Below are 15,497 nucleotides of genomic sequence, written 5' to 3'. Positions count from 1 at the left end.
ATGGCCCAATTGTTACAGCCACAACATCCGTTCGATCGCAGACCGATCGCCCATCAATCCGCTGTAAATGAACCGATCGCTTTTCCTGCTTACCAATTACCATCGCAATCCTATCTACCACCACCTGCACAAAAACCTACCACGGCTCGTCAAGTGACTCCGGCCCAGCAACCTGCCCGCCCTGCATACCTAGCTGTTCACAAGCTTTATCTGCTTTTCAACCTCAATAACAAGCATCTCAGAGCCAGGAGACAAAGTAAAATTTTAAAAACTAAATCACCTGAGAAAATTAAAGATTACAAAATTAACAATTTGTTTGAGTTGTAGCACTATTCCAGGTCCTCCAGTTCCGTCTCATGCTGAATGCACGGAGGAATTCAGTAGTGTTGATGGCGTTGGTAAACACACCTCTTTGGCTTGCGAGAAGGAATATCTTCGTGTCCCCTTGATGGTAATGTCAATTTAAGTGCAAACTATCGGGAAGGACTATAACAGATGATCTTAATGTTTCCACAGCCTTGTTTGAATACGGAGAACAACCAAGAAGGATTTTTTTTTTGCAGAGATCCATTGTTTAACAACCCATGGCCTGCTGGTTGCCTATGCCATAATAACATCCTCCATGCTGACGAATTCGGATCGGACAAAATCATATCACATGTTTGCTTTTGTGTTCGAGTTTTTTTGTTTTTTTTTTTTGTTATTTTTAACTATTTTTGGACTACATTCAACCTCAATTTTGGTATGGTAGCAATTCTGTAACTGTAGTCTTGTCACACACATACGGACATACCCCTGTATTTACCTGTTGCCCGTCATCAGTGGCGGCAGCCCGCGCTTGTGCGGCCACGTTTACATCGACGTCCAGCCAACCAGGACGACCAATTTGATCACGTTCCACGCAGTCGAGCTCACCATCATCGACGTCAGCGTGCGGAGTGTCGGGAACGAAACGGCCGCTGTCAATTCGGCCATCGACGACCGATTTCTCCAGCTGGAGGATCTCTGCTTCTCAGGTCTTTTCGTTCAAACCTCCATGGAATTTCAGACAATCCAGGAGGTGCCGGAGTGGGAGCAAATGAGCATCGTTCTCAAACAGGTTTTGCTCAAGGGTCACAAGTACCGCATCGGTTTTTATTACCTGGGCAAGGTTAGAGAGGATTCCAGAGGATTTTACAGAGCCAGTTACAAGAATGACGTCACTTCCTGCTGCCACCAAGGGTAAGAAAATAATTCCTTGAATTGACTTTTGAATTTTAAAATTTTAAATGATTGGATTTTTAGTTGGTTCGGTGGAACGCAAATGCAAGCGACCGACGCCCGTCGAGTTCTTCCCTGCCTGGACGAGCCGGGATTAAAAATGACTTTTGACGTGGTTGTCGGTCACAGCAACGCCATGACGGCCCTGTCCAACATGCCCGAAATTTCCAGCCGTGCCATGTAAGTCCCTGGCGATTTGTCATGCCAAAATTGACCTTTTCTCCTTATACATCGATGGTCCTATATAACGGTGAAAAGTTGCGCGTTAAAGTGTGTGTTAACTTTGATGTTACAAAAGGACCACCACGCGCGATTGGATGTGGATGACATTTTCACGGTCGCCGCCCATGCCCACCTATTTATTGGCCATGTTCGTTACGGACTACGAGAGTTTGGAGACGATTTATCAGTTGGACGGCGACCGGTCCGTCAAGTTGTGCTTCTGGAGACGGCCGGACCAGCTGCCCCATCTCAAGGAATCCATGGCGGTCGCCGGCGACCTGCTCAACTATTTGGTGAAATAGGTCCGTCAGCCGTTCACTTAACCCAAAATTGATTTTATTACCGCGCCAATTCAACTCCATTTTGAGGCCATGGAGAACTGAGGTCTCATCCTCTTTCGGTATAATCAATTGATTGATATAAATTTTATTATAAATCTAATTAAATTGAACTTTAAATAGGGAAAACCGACTTTATCACAACAAGGAAACTGACAGCGAGGACGACCGTTTTACTCTCATTCAAATAATGGCGCAGGAATTGGCGCATCAGTTTTTCGGCAATTTGGTGACAAATTGATTGAAATTTATAATTTTCCAATGAGAAATTAATTAATTTTTTTTTTAATTAAAAGGTTACTTCAAATTGGTGGAGTGACATTTGGTTTAACGAAGGCATGAGTTCACTCTTCGAGATGTAATTAACCGATTATGTCTGAATAATTTTCAAAATCAAATACCGTAATAATTTGAACTTCAACTACAATTTGCTGTTTAGGCAATGCCAAACGACACGTATCGTTGTGAAGCCGAACGCCACAAATCCATTCGATCCGCCATGAAATTCGAAGAGGAGCGAACAGAACCGCTGACGGTCATCCGACAAGTGGAGACGGCCGAAGAAGCTGAAAAGATGTTTGATCCACTTTCCTACAGTAATAGGAAATTAATTTAGTTTTTTTTTCTGACACACAAAAATACTCAAAATCTAATCTTGTCGTAGGAAGTGGTTTATTCCTGATGTTACGCAATTTCGTTGGACATGAGGAATTCAGAAACGCACTCATCACTTACATGGATCGATCGATAATGACACGTCGTTCGACAAATTCACTCGCCAAGACTAACTGCATTCCCTAAGCTGTTTTGCTGCTTGTCCTGATTTCTTCATCGTTTTTTATTTTCATAGTTTTTACCGTTTGTTAAATAAATATGGAAATATTCGGGTATTACTTTGCATTTTTAATTGATTATATAATTTATATTCGTATCACAGATAAAGACTGTGAATTTATTTCTCTTTGAATTCGTGTTCTGTTAACGTGTTAATCGTGTTTTGGTGTTTTGAAAACACATTTTATTTGGCTGCCGATTTTCATAAAATGGCAACGCTGCTTTACAGTTTCCCCGAAAGTACGTCTGCTCGCTTGTTCCCCAAAACGTCAGAATTTTCGTTCGTTCACCTTCATCGTTAGTTATAGTTATAGACAAGTTGGTTAATAGATGTTATTTCTGCATGTGCTAAAGAGTGAAAGAAACTAAATCGGTAATTGCGAAAATGCCCGTTCTCATTAAGTTTTCTCTTGTTTCTCGGTTGCCCACCTGAGCTGTACTTTGGTTACTTCACGCGTCAAGATTTGGATTTTTCTCATTTAAACAGGTAATAAGAGCTTGTGAACCCAAAGAAAGAATTTTAATGTAACCAGTCACTGCTGGAAAAGGAAACCAGTGGCATCCTACAAATCGGGACTGGCTGTTTGTGTGTGTTCCAAGACTGATTGTGTAATAAAGATCATGTGAGGACAGGAAACTTCTAGCTAAGAATCCAAATCAACTACTTTGTTCACATCTTTTGTTTATAATTTGTCTTCACTCTTCAGGTGTGACAAATTGAAATATGCTGTTGTAGATGAAGTAAATATGCAAGAAATCCTGTGACTAAAACTTGCTTCTGACGCATTAAACACTTGACCTCTCTGTTGTAGAATTTTCAGTTAAGTCTACACTAGAAATGTGGTTTAAATTAGTTAATTTTCCATTGGTTGGAAGTTAGAACTACATTTTTGTAATATTCGAAAAGTTTGCCAACTGTGACTACTTTGTAATATTTATGTAATATCTTCTTATATAATCTTCAAACTTTGTGTCTGCGTAATAATTCCAAAATCAGGCCCTTCTTGCGAGTCGCAAGCGAAGTATTACTTAAACGTTTCTTTATTCTATCAACGCCTTTGACAATCTTCAGCTGTCAAATTAGTCAGTTTCAGTTACTTTGCACATCATTGTAAACGTTTGACGGTTGTGTGGTAATTTTTTAGTGATAACTGACGATAACTATTCCACCAACAAAGCTCACTTGTTAAATTTTCGATAACAGCTTTTGTGTCTACTTCCGGTTTCTAAATTCGTTAATAGTTGTGTAAATATTCGCGTGACGCCAAAACGATCCAAATATTCGTGATTCTCATCAAATTTGAGGTCCATTTTAAGTATCAGTTCAAAATATCGGAAAATCGTCCAAAATCGTAAATTTTCCTGACTAGTTCAGGAAAATTCTCGATTTTGACTAAATTTTGGATTTTGTTAAAAGTATAGTCAATCGACCCCAAATTTTATGGAGATTACGAATTTTGGTTTAATTTGACGTCAGCTCAATGGTTGAGGCGCTATCGCGCACTTCCGGTTTACTTCCGGAAAATTTGCATGAAACTAGCAAGTGAGCTTTGTTCTATGTATAGTTCTAAGGATTGAGTGCTAAGTTTTAGCAAACAAAAATGCCCTTTTCAAGTTTTGTGAGTATCTTAAGACCAGTCCTTCCTTCAAATACTGAGTTTGGGACGTGTCAAATAGATGGCGTGTTGATTGTGTCAGTCACGGGCTAATCGGTTTGTTGTCAAAAGTTACGCTAGTTTTTCTTCGAAAATAAACAAATACCAATGAATTCATAGGTAAATTCGAGTGATTTTTTTTGTAACTTGTCGGTGATGTGTTCTTTTCCGTGTATATGTTGGATAACCTTAACGTTTCTCATCAACTTATTACAGGAGGAAACGTAAAAGAGTCGTGCAGCCTACTGTCAACTATTTTGTTCAAAATCATTGTATTTTACTGAATGTGCCATCAAAATGATACAGGTAATAACCAACACTAGCTTTATTACAGAATTGCTGGAACATATTCTTCTCATCTTTTATTAGGATTCAACATAATTATCTGCTGTGTGTATTGGACTTGCTAGATCACCAACCCCAGCATGGAACAATCTCTCATCTAGAGAACCTTATCATCTGAATAACTGATCAGTGGGTTCATGTGTAAGTTCACTTCTCATGTCACTGAACTTTTTCCCTTACAGTCTGATATGTATTTTAAGTTTTGATCTCCACTCCGTCTAATGTTTCAGAGACAATTTCAAGTGCATACTGATAACTGTTTAATTATTCTTAATTACATCATAGACGTCAAGCACATTGAGGACACAAATTATAAACAAGGTAACTTGTTTGTCTTTATTTTTTTATTTACAGGTTCTAAACTCCAGGTTTCTAAATTTGCATGCTGGCAGACTTTATGAAAAGTCCTGTCATTTCAAGAAAGTCAACAAGGTCCGTTGTTTGCTGACCCGTTGGCTGCTACCCTTGAATCCTCCTTATTGACTTCTTTACACAGGCCCTCCTGATTTGAGGTATTGCTTTCTGTCGCTACAATCTTGCTTGAATATTATTTTGCCATCCAAATAAATGTTCATTCTGCTTACAGAGTAATCCTTCGCTACTGATCATGGACTTCGTCCATTGGTGAAAACCGACGCGAGAATGCTGTAATTGAAGACTGATAAATTGTGTAGTTAGATTCAATTACAAGTGCATATCTGGGCTCCCTTCTTTTCTGTGGCCCCGTTTCCCTAACTAACCACTAACCAACGCCCGCCGGTGGTCACTCGCCCGCTGTGAAACCAGGAGGAGGGGAGGGCTCTGGTCGAACGGGGACTTGGAAGGCGCATGATCCGATGAAAACTTTTGGAGGGTCATGAGTCTAACCCGGAAGCCTAGTATGACTACATCTCCCCAGTAAAACTTGCCTCGTACTTCTCTCTTCTTCTCGGTCCAGATAAATATCTCTGGGGGCCGTAGACATATCCTATAACAGCATGTGCGAGTTAAACAATGCAACCCACTACCCAATGAAACAAAAAGCCATGGTTTATTACTTGCGCAAATCTCCGTCAGTCAAGTTACACATTTTTCTAATTCAACAACTCGCGTAGAATTTTGCATCTAGTCTATTAGTGCAAATCGCGATTCCATGTGTTTGGTAGTTAAGAAAATGGTCGTTTAAAAAACAAACAAGGGGGTGTTCTGTGTGCCAAAAAAACTCACCATTGTTTGTTTTTTTAAACAACCATCTTCTTAACTACCAATCACATAGGATCGCTATTTGAACCAGTAAATTAGATGCAAAATTCGACAGAAGTTGTTGAGTTTGAAAAATTTGTAACTTGACTGACCCAGATTTCCGTAAAACTAAACCATCGCTTTTTGTCTCATTGCCGCAGCGGTGGTGGCGGGTTGCGTTTAACTCGTACAGAAGAAAAACGTCTTGAACCGGACGCTGTGTTTATTGAATTTTTTGAACATTTGAAAATAAAACAAATTGGTTCATGCAATATATTTATTTTGATTTATTATAGATATTACATGGTTAAGGTTTAACATTGGTTTTTAGGGTTAAGGGTATAAATTTAAGGGTTAGTAGGTGTATGTTTTCGGGGTTTGAAGCATTGGAAGGTTTGTGGGGTTTGGAGATTAATTGGTAGGGCAAAATTCGTAGGGTTATAGATTAACTGAATTTTTATCCAAACTTGAAATATCCTCCCTCCCCCCTCCAACATCCTCCACTTTCCTTTCCCAATCCCGGAAACATGTTTATTATTTGTTGACATAAACATCCAAAATTTTTTTTGTTGCTTCTGAACTTATAAACGGTAAACTGCAATAGTCGCGATGACAATTTAACAAAATATGATGCAACTTCGGTAACACAACATCAGCACCAAGGAACGGCCAATTGAACTTGATGTAGAAAGATCTTTCACCATCATAGGCTGCAACAACGTGCCACATCGGACAGCAACTACACGAACATACATGATCAACCTATAACCGAAATGAAATGAATTAAATAATCTTCAGCATCAATGGAAATGCTGTCAATTAAAAGACAAATAAATGTCACTTTATGTTATTTACAAGAATTAAAGCCCTCAGCTGGCTGCGTCAAATCCATGTGTAAGTTGGGCAGCAACAAAGAAGCTCAAACTCCCCCAGGGTGTTAATCCTATTAAAAAAAAAAAACAAACAACTCAATTACTATCAAGCAACAATTTCTCAAATGACAAAACAATTTGAACGAAGTTAAGTTGAACTACAAAATCCTTCAGAATAAATGTTGCAAAGGAATGTACAGTTGGCAAGCTTTTCAAAGGTTCAATTTCCACAACTGAAATAGGTTGAAGAGATAGGCACTAACTAAATCTGTAGTCTCACAGTCAGAAAGTTGAACATTATATTTACCTGAATTGTTCTGAAGTGTTTCTGACAAACGTGAAGCTGGTACAGGAAAGAGACATTTTGGCAAAATGTTCAGCTGCTCAGGCCACATGATCAGATGAAATTGCCATGTAGAAATTATAGGCTGTTACCAGATACCAGGGTGTTAATAATCCTATTTAAAAAAACAAACAACCAACTCAATTACTATCAAGCAACAACTTCTCAAATGAAAAAACATTTTGATCGAAGTTAAGTTAAACTACAAAATCCTTCAGAATAAATGTTGCAAAGGAATGTACAGTTGGCAAGCTTTTCAAAGGTTCAATTTCCACAACTGAAATAGGTTGAAGAGATAGGCACTAACTAAATCTGTAGTCTCACAGTCAGAAAGTTGAACATTATATTTACCTGAATTGTTCTGAAGTGTTTCTGACAAACATGAAGCTGGTACAGGAAAGAGACATTTTGGCAAAATGTTCAGCTGCTCAGGCCACATGATCAGATGAAATTGCCATGTAGAAATTATAGGCTGTTACCAGATACCAGGGTGTTAATAATCCTATTTAAAAAAACAAACAACCAACTCAATTACTATCAAACAACAACTTCTCAAATGAAAAAACATTTTGATCGAAGTTAAGTTAAACTACAAAATCCTTCAGAATAAATGTTGCAAAGGAATGTACAGTTGGCAAGCTTTTCAAAGGTTCAATTTCCACAACTGAAATAGGTTGAAGAGATAGGCACTAACTAAATCTGTAGTCTCACAGTCAGAAAGTTGAACATTATATTTACTTGAATTGTTCTGAAGTGTTTCTGACAAACATGAAGCTGGTACAGGAAAGAGACATTTTGGCAAAATGTTCAGCTGCTCAGGCCACATGATCAGATGAAATTGCCATGTAGAAATTATAGGCTGTTACCAGATACCAGGGTGTTAATAATCCTATTTAAAAAAACAAACAACCAACTCAATTACTATCAAGCAACAACTTCTCAAATGAAAAAACATTTTGATCGAAGTTAAGTTAAACTACGAAATCCTTCAGAATAAATGTTGCAAAGGAATGTACAGTTGGCAAGCTTTTCAAAGGTTCAATTTCCACAACTGAAATAGGTTGAAGAGATAGGCACTAACTAAATCTGTAGTCTCACAGTTAGAAAGTTGAACATTATATTTACCTGAATTGTTCTGAAGTGTTTCTGACAAACGTGAAGCTGGTACAGGAAAAAGAGACATTTTGGCAAAATGTTCAGCTGCACAGGCCACATGATCAGATGAAATTGCCATGTAGAAATTATAGGCTGTTACCAGATACCTAAATTCACACAAAACTAATTATCACAGTCACATCCAAGAATCTTAAGAGAAATTACCATTATTACGAAAAATGTCAAGAAAGAAAAGTACGCCGTATTAAGTATCCAATCCAACGATACGTTTTCAACATGTGGTTTCCAATCAGTGTTTTGGCGGAATTTCGTCTTGAGTAACGAAGACACTCGCGCCATCTAGCAGACATAATTTTAGCCACCTAGTGATATCCAATATATTCCTTAGGCACTCGGAAGACTGGACGGAATGGAAGTAAAATTTTTTTTTTCAAAACTACTTTAAAATCAATTTAGCAAATCTTACATAATTTTACATAATTGCGGAAAAATTACTGAATTATTAATCCCTAAGGCCCCTAAGGTGAATGAGTAGCAGTACTAGAGCCAATCTACAACCTGTATCTGTGAAGTGTGAATTCATATCACATGTAGTTAGCTTACATCTGTAAAGGATATGCTGTGCTGGAACTCTGTGGCTGAAATGTTTTAAATTGTGGTGATGCAAAGTAGCAGTTCTTCCAGGACGCTGTTGGGCAAAGTGATAACAAAAGTAAAGACATCTTCCAGGATTTCATGCATCTTCCAGGAGTACTGAGTATGCTGACTGCAAACTCTTGATTACCCTGTGTGATGCATAGATCTATTTCAATAAGATGATGCTTAAGATCGATTTCAGCACATCTTTAAACTGGAAAATGACTGCAAAACCCCATGATCACCTACACAGTAAAAAAACATTAATAAACCAAAAACATTTTGAAATGTGAAAAAAAAATGCCAATAATGATTTACTTTAAATTTACACCAAACTAGAGAAATAGAATTATAGATGACCAAAGATCATCATTTTGGAAAATTCTACAACAGATGAACAAAGAACTAGTCATCAATTGACAACATCTGTTACATTCAAGTTAGAAAGTTTATCAACATAATTACTTTCATTGTTCTGAAGTGTCATTCATTCTGTTAAAGTGTCAAGTGTTTCTGTATGATATGAAACATACAGCTGGTAAAGATAGCAAGACAAACACCTATCACCAGCTGCATGATGGCTGCAACAAAACAATCGGCACATAGCACATTGGACTGACAAACAGAAGCTCAGAATTCACCAGCCTGTTCTAAGACATTGATGGAAAAATATTCACTGATACTCACCACAACAGTCAATTGCAAAATTAATAATTTGGCAGGGCCCAGCTGCATTACTTGACATTGAACACATCACAAAAGGGGCTAGCAGCAAATTGGCGCCAACTCCACACCAGCAGTTAGGGCTAAATTCTTCATCTTTGTGTTATCATAGCTGTACATCTCAATAAAATTTCATTACCTATGGATTTGGAAAGAGATGAAAATACCTAACCGGCAAAAGTCTAGTTTAGTGACCTAAATTTACGCTATCACGTCACACCTACAGCTAATACCATGCCAATACAGCAGATGATTGAAACGGCCATGATTGATAAATGCTCACAACAATAAAGCTTTTTAATGTATGAAACTATGGTATAATGTTGCAATGCACATCAGGCTCGACGCTCGAAGACTCACTGCGATTAGAAAACACTGTAATGCTGCTGCCATCTAGATTCTAGAGGGTAATAATTTCTCTAACAAGGTACAATAGACTACCGCTAGATGACAACATTCCACTCTTTATTTGTTGTGCGTTGGTATTTTGACACTTCAAAATTCTAACTTGTTCAAATTTATATTCTGCTTTCATAAACGTAAAATATGGGACCTAAAAGAAATCAGGTATCTTATATTAAACCGAATGAACCAGCTTTTCTAAGGCGTATAAAACAACAAGCCGGATACAAGGAAGGACCAGATGTTGACACAAAAGTAATTTTTTATGTTTGATAGTCTGTTTCATTATTATGTTTCCATTATCTATTTTGTCTTTGTATTTCTTGATTTTAATTTCACAATATTTTGTTTAGAGAGAACAATATCAAGGTGACAGTGATAATGACGAATATGCAGAGGAGAAGGAGGATGAAAAGCCAATTGTGGTAGTTTTACGATCTGGTGACCTAACTGCCGAAGAAGCAACAAAAGAAGAAGTTGAGCTAAAGGAAAAAGAAGAAAGAGAGCTTATTGAAAAAGGCAAAATTGTTTTCAAGCCACAGAAAAAAAGAACTCAGATTTCAGACGAGCCTAATGGTAGTGAAATAGCGAATGTCAAAAAAGTGAAAAAAGAAGATTCTGGCTCCAGCACCAAAAGCGAAAGTAGTAAAGATACTGCAAAAAAATCCAGTTTACTTTCTTTTAATGATGAAGATGAATAGAAATATAGCAATAAACACTACACAAATTATTTTAAGAGGTAAATGTTTATGAAATACGATATACTTTATAACAGTGTAATTTTTCTACGTGCTATAGACACTATAGCCAGAATCAGTGATATAAATCTGGTGACCCACCAGTGACAGAGGCTCGCTAATCGAAATCTTGAAATTGGATGGCTGAAAAGCTTGTCGTATGACGAACGACACTACGCATAAAACGCAAAGAGGCGACGACCCGCGTGACAACGCGCAAGATTAGGAAGTCGAGTTAAGAGTAGACGAAGAATAAGATGAAGAAGAAGCAGAGAAGAGGGAGAGATGATTTGTTCCGGTTGAAATGCCAAACGTCAGGCCCGAAAATGGGGGAGGCGGTTGAGGATGGAGCTATAGGTCTCGCTTCAACTTGTCTTCTCTGCAAGTTGAGCTGGAAGTGTGTAGTGAAACCCATTGAGATCACTATAACATGGGATAGCTAGGAAGTTTGTCAGACGGGGAGAGAAAGACAAGCGTAAAGAACAAGTTTGAATCAGATTAGTTTGCCCTATAAACATACTTTCGGATATTCCAGTTTCCCAGCAAAACGACCAACTCGACGCAGAGTTTCACGAGAGTAGGGTGTGTGTACAATGACTATCATCTAAGACATGTCTTACTGATTATTTTTTGAGGGAGGCGTATGTAATTCTAAAAAATAAACCTCTTGCTTAACTTTTCTTGCATGTAATTCACGTGGTCCAATCTTAATCATTCTTTCTTTTGGGCATAATATGAAATCGCATTCGCTACATTAGTCGATGCTTCTTATACTACATTCGTTGAACTCTACGTTCAGCACTTTAAGAAAGGTTTTTTTTTACTATTACCTCGTAAAATTCACGTAAAAAAAGTAAACTCTTTCAGTAACTTCCAAACTTTGGTTTTCATGTTCTCGGTCGCTACCCAGCTTTGTTACTATTGCATTTCTGGAAGGAAAGTGAAACCTCATAATGTCAGACAAACAAGAGTTTCGAATATTTCCTTTTGCCTGCAAAAACAACAACGGACAAAAAATCGAGTGGGTTGATTACATGTTAACACAAAACACATATTATTTAAAACAGAAAAAAGTAGTACCTAGTCGATTAAATCGCGTTCCTCTTAATTGCACACTACATAACGAGTCTATGGCTGCAGACATGCCAGATATACAGTTCTCGCAACTTCCATCCATGAACTAAAGGAAAAAGAATGAAACTTGACCTGATATTTACGAAGCGATTTTCTTATCGTCGGCGTTGTGCGCTTTCGAGCATCGGCGGTGCCATTGTTATCCACCGAAAGCCGACGGCGTGTGCCTGGGCGCAACTGTTTTTCATGAAATGGAATAAGAAGAGGACGTTGGCGTACTCAGCGCCCAACTCTTTAACCCCCCTGTCCAATCTTTTCAAGATTTCCCGTCTGTTCAATATCATCCTAATGAAATAGAAGACAAAAGAACCCAGCATCCGATTCCGGCAGAGTTTCTTCTCAAGTGCAGCACGTGGCTCTTACTCCCATCTCTCATTTCTCGAACGCTCACTTGGACGTGCGTGCGCGTTATTTTATTTGACGCCATCAATGCGCCAGGCCGCCGGCAGATATTCATCTCAACTGTAAACTTGTTTTTCAGTAGTATGGACTATGGGCAAGCTGGATTTACCAGATGACCTAGTCAAACCATTCAAATCAACAGCAGTCCCCCCCCCCCCCCCCAAAAAAAAAAAACTATTTTGGATCTCGACATCTTAACGCCATTATTATGTTCAATACTTAGGAGTTAGGCCCATATAAAGTTACAAACATAACTACGAGCAAAATCAAAGTTTCAGTAAGTTTAGAAATAGGAATGTTTAGAAACAAAGTTATTAAACAGTTTTGGTTCGTTAATTGACTGTTATGTGAATGAAACCAATTTTTGCCGTTCATTTCTTGGCTAGTTACTGACGCGGACTGTTCACGATAACGACAAAACAATATCTGGACAAACTACAACTTGTAAATGCGTCAAATTTATGTTGACTGTTTTTCTCGTGGTCAATATAGGCTCCTGATAGGATTTCCGCCGTATTATACTTATACCGCCAAGCGCCAACGCCTACCGACCAAATTATAGCGTGAAGGGTATAGGGGCCTATACAGTCGGGCAGGAGACAAAAGGGGAAAGCCAGGCACTGTGAGAGGATATCATGCAATCAGTCCCCATTTCCCTTTGCTGCATTAGCTCCAAAAGCTAAGTCAACACGATTGCATGGGTCACGTTTTGTCAGTTGTTGGGGGCCGCAAATAACGATCACCACTGCCAACGCTACAATTCGCTATGCTTTCAGATCCAATGCATTCAAAACCACCAAATCCAACAGTCTGCCTGCCGTTCAAGCTGAAGGAACCGAAAGAAATGTATTTATTATTCCAGTTTTTCTTTTAAAAAAATTGACTTGATTAACTGGGCTATCTTAATTTTCGATCAAACAATGAGGCCTAAATAGTAAATAATCATTTCGTTTTGTTCCAACTGTTTTTCTCCTACACACACATCACAAAGCATATAGGCCTATACAATACAATACAATTTTCTGATTTCTATTTTTTCTTATTAATTTAAAAACAAGATTGTTGTTCGAAAATGTAGTCCAATAAAAGGTCCTAGCGCTTTGATTTAGGAAGAAGAAAATGTGAATTACATTGCAGATTTTACTTTTCCAACTCCAACTGGTAAAAGAAATAAGACCAAGGAAGTGGCCATATGTAGTATCTCCTCGAATAATCAAATCAGGATAGTACAAGTAGTAAGGCGAGGTTGAAAACAGTTTCGCATTTATGTGGAGAGTTTTGATTGAATCCAAGCGTCACGTAGTCAGCCGGAGCGGAGGATCTTCTCGTTCCAGTATATTATGCGCAAGAAAGTCATTGGAGAGACGAGTATCAGCAAAGGCGGTAGCTACGTATATACTATAGAAGAGCAGAGCAGAGCAGTGGGGGGATCAACGAGAGTTTCACTGATCTATATATATGCTAATAAAGTGTTGAGCATGACTGCCGCGTACCCGCCTACATCAAACTGACGGTGGTAAGTTGAAATGCAAATTGCTTGAGCGACGATGAGGAAACTGGGGACGGAAAAACACGACCAGCCAGCAGCAGCAGCAGCAGTGTTTCTCCATATAGCCCATCTAAATGGTTCCATTTACTTTTTTTATTCTCTTGTCGACTTTTGCTGGATTATTCGGGATTTCACGTTGCGAGGATATTCGCGTGCACACATCCCCTCGACAGCTAGATGGCTCCGATCTACTGTGCTGCCCAGTAACGCGCAAGAGCCCAGGGAGTTAGGGGACCCAACAGGCAACAGAGTGAACGAAACGATCTATATATCCCCGAGGGTAATTTCACTTGGTAAATCTGTTCAGTTAGTTTCATCCGACCCCCACTCTCTGGCTGCTTTCTCCCTCCTCTTGTTCCATCAGCAGAGACTTTTACGAGCCTCCTCCTCTTGGGTGCTGTGTGCCGAAGCTCACGAGAATACAGACGATACATATTATGGTGTTGTTATAATATAAGTAAACGACACGCAACACAGCGGGTCCATTTCACGCCAATTGGCTCCGGAAACGCTTTTATCACAAATGATTCTAGACTACTGTAGCCTACATGGCGTTTGCTGTTGTTCTTATTTCACAGCATTTGTCTCAAATATTCTCGGGGGGTAGCGGCGTCAGCGCGTAAAAATCTAATCTCCTTCGATTTCATCGCAATAAAAAAAGTGACGGAAGTTGAATGATCGCCTTCACGTCGTCGGTAAAAGCCTTGTAAACATCAAAATCTGTCTAAATTCTTATTCCAGCGCTGGGATTTGTCAAGGCTTCGACTGTTACCGTCGAAACAATTCTCAGCCGAGCCGGCCGAGCGGTCCGGCCTGTGACTCTTATTCTCGTGATGGTATGACTAGATAAATCGATTAGTAATATCCATATACAGGGGGTTTTTGATGGCTATCAGGGTGAGCAATAGGGATGACGAGGAGCGGAAACTCTGCGGAGGAGGTCATAGGTGCATTGTCAGAGAAAGAAAAAGAGAAAAAACCCTGTGGAATCCTGACGTGTCGATTCTGATGAACAGATACGATAAGCCTACTCTTTTTTAGACAGACACTACTATGCAAGCATGTAGCAGCCAAACCTTCTCTAAACTCTGGAGAGAAAAAAAAAACATGACCCATCGAAAAGAGCTCTAGCGATGATGAATGCCCCCCCCCCCCCCCTTCGATGTGTCAACCCGCCAGCATCTTTCCGCCAGCAACACCAACTTCGGCAGCCAAAAGTCCGCTGCTCCTGCTCACGGGGGCCATATACTTCATACTGTAGCCTATGGGCTATATCAATTCTAATTGAATTCCATTCATGCGTGCCCTGTGCAGCAGGGGAAACATAAACGCGCCACTTATTCAAACGCTGGGTGACATTCCCGCGCACAGAATGTATTTGAATATTTGACGCATCACCAGCACTAGCTGCGCGTTAGATTTGCAGTTCAAGAGTTATTATGATGTTGTTACGACGCCCCCCCCCCCTCCTCCCATCAACAGCTGATCTTTCGCAAGTCGACAGCACTGTGGAAATCGCCTCGGTTACTCGTGAAATAAGAACGCATTAAATAGAGTCGGTTGGAGAGGGTGGAGGCCCTGCGCCATAAAACCGGCCAGCAACTTCATTACGTGGTTCGCTGAACTGCGATGATTGGTTTCCTTCTGGACCCCCCCAAAACCCATCTGCTGGTCATTTCACGTTACACGATCGCCTTATATCCTCCCA

At 39.4% G+C, this 15,497-nt stretch overlaps 2 protein-coding genes and 3 long non-coding RNA genes across 5 annotated transcripts; 4 read left to right on the top strand and 1 right to left on the bottom strand.

Moving 5' to 3' along the window:
- LOC124196133 (aminopeptidase Q-like) lies at positions 1–2,710 on the top strand. The gene is made up of 7 exons (XM_046590947.1): positions 1–256; positions 339–451; positions 752–1,221; positions 1,285–1,440; positions 1,944–2,049; positions 2,117–2,178; positions 2,260–2,710. Exons 1-7 carry the CDS (start codon positions 1–3, stop codon positions 2,321–2,323), a joined length of 1,227 nt encoding a protein of 408 aa, XP_046446903.1. The 3' UTR covers positions 2,324–2,710.
- Positions 2,711–4,380: 1,670 nt separating this feature from the next.
- Positions 4,381–4,734, top strand: LOC124195351. The gene is made up of 3 exons (XR_006875157.1): positions 4,381–4,429; positions 4,526–4,615; positions 4,679–4,734. It is a non-coding gene; the product is annotated as an uncharacterized LOC124195351 (long non-coding RNA).
- A 95-nt stretch (positions 4,735–4,829) lies between these two features.
- LOC124195590 lies at positions 4,830–5,306 on the top strand. The gene is made up of 3 exons (XR_006875304.1): positions 4,830–4,975; positions 5,047–5,166; positions 5,241–5,306. It is a non-coding gene; the product is annotated as an uncharacterized LOC124195590 (long non-coding RNA).
- Positions 5,307–8,289: 2,983 nt separating this feature from the next.
- On the bottom strand, positions 8,290–9,893 carry LOC124196288. The gene is made up of 4 exons (XR_006875645.1): positions 9,530–9,893; positions 8,810–9,087; positions 8,411–8,568; positions 8,290–8,352 (listed from the first exon to the last, which is right to left on the bottom strand). It is a non-coding gene; the product is annotated as an uncharacterized LOC124196288 (long non-coding RNA).
- Positions 9,894–10,013: 120 nt separating this feature from the next.
- LOC124196287 (uncharacterized protein KIAA1143 homolog) lies at positions 10,014–10,697 on the top strand. Its single transcript, XM_046591225.1, has 2 exons — positions 10,014–10,222; positions 10,321–10,697. Exons 1-2 carry the CDS (start codon positions 10,112–10,114, stop codon positions 10,666–10,668), a joined length of 459 nt encoding a protein of 152 aa, XP_046447181.1. The 5' UTR covers positions 10,014–10,111; the 3' UTR covers positions 10,669–10,697.
- The last annotated feature ends 4,800 nt before the right edge of the window (positions 10,698–15,497 follow it).

The sequence above is a fragment of the Daphnia pulex genome, chromosome 6 (assembly GCF_021134715.1).
Source record: "Daphnia pulex isolate KAP4 chromosome 6, ASM2113471v1".
Classification (NCBI taxonomy): domain Eukaryota; kingdom Metazoa; phylum Arthropoda; class Branchiopoda; order Diplostraca; family Daphniidae; genus Daphnia; species Daphnia pulex.
This window is presented reverse-complemented; position numbering and strand designations above follow the sequence as displayed.

Bases quoted from the DNA above. Each gene is read 5' to 3' on its own strand.
- LOC124196287 (XM_046591225.1), top strand. From the start codon at position 10,112: ATGGGACCTAAAAGAAATCAGGTATCTTATATTAAACCGAATGAACCA. The intron at 10,223-10,320 runs GTAATTTTTTAT...TATTTTGTTTAG, and splicing joins GACCAGATGTTGACACAAAA to AGAGAACAATATCAAGGTGA.
- LOC124196133 (XM_046590947.1), top strand. From the start codon at position 1: ATGGCCCAATTGTTACAGCCACAACATCCGTTCGATCGCAGACCGATC. The intron at 452-751 runs GTAATGTCAATT...TTGGTATGGTAG, and splicing joins ATCTTCGTGTCCCCTTGATG to CAATTCTGTAACTGTAGTCT. The intron at 1,441-1,943 runs GTAAGTCCCTGG...AACTTTAAATAG, and splicing joins GAAATTTCCAGCCGTGCCAT to GGAAAACCGACTTTATCACA.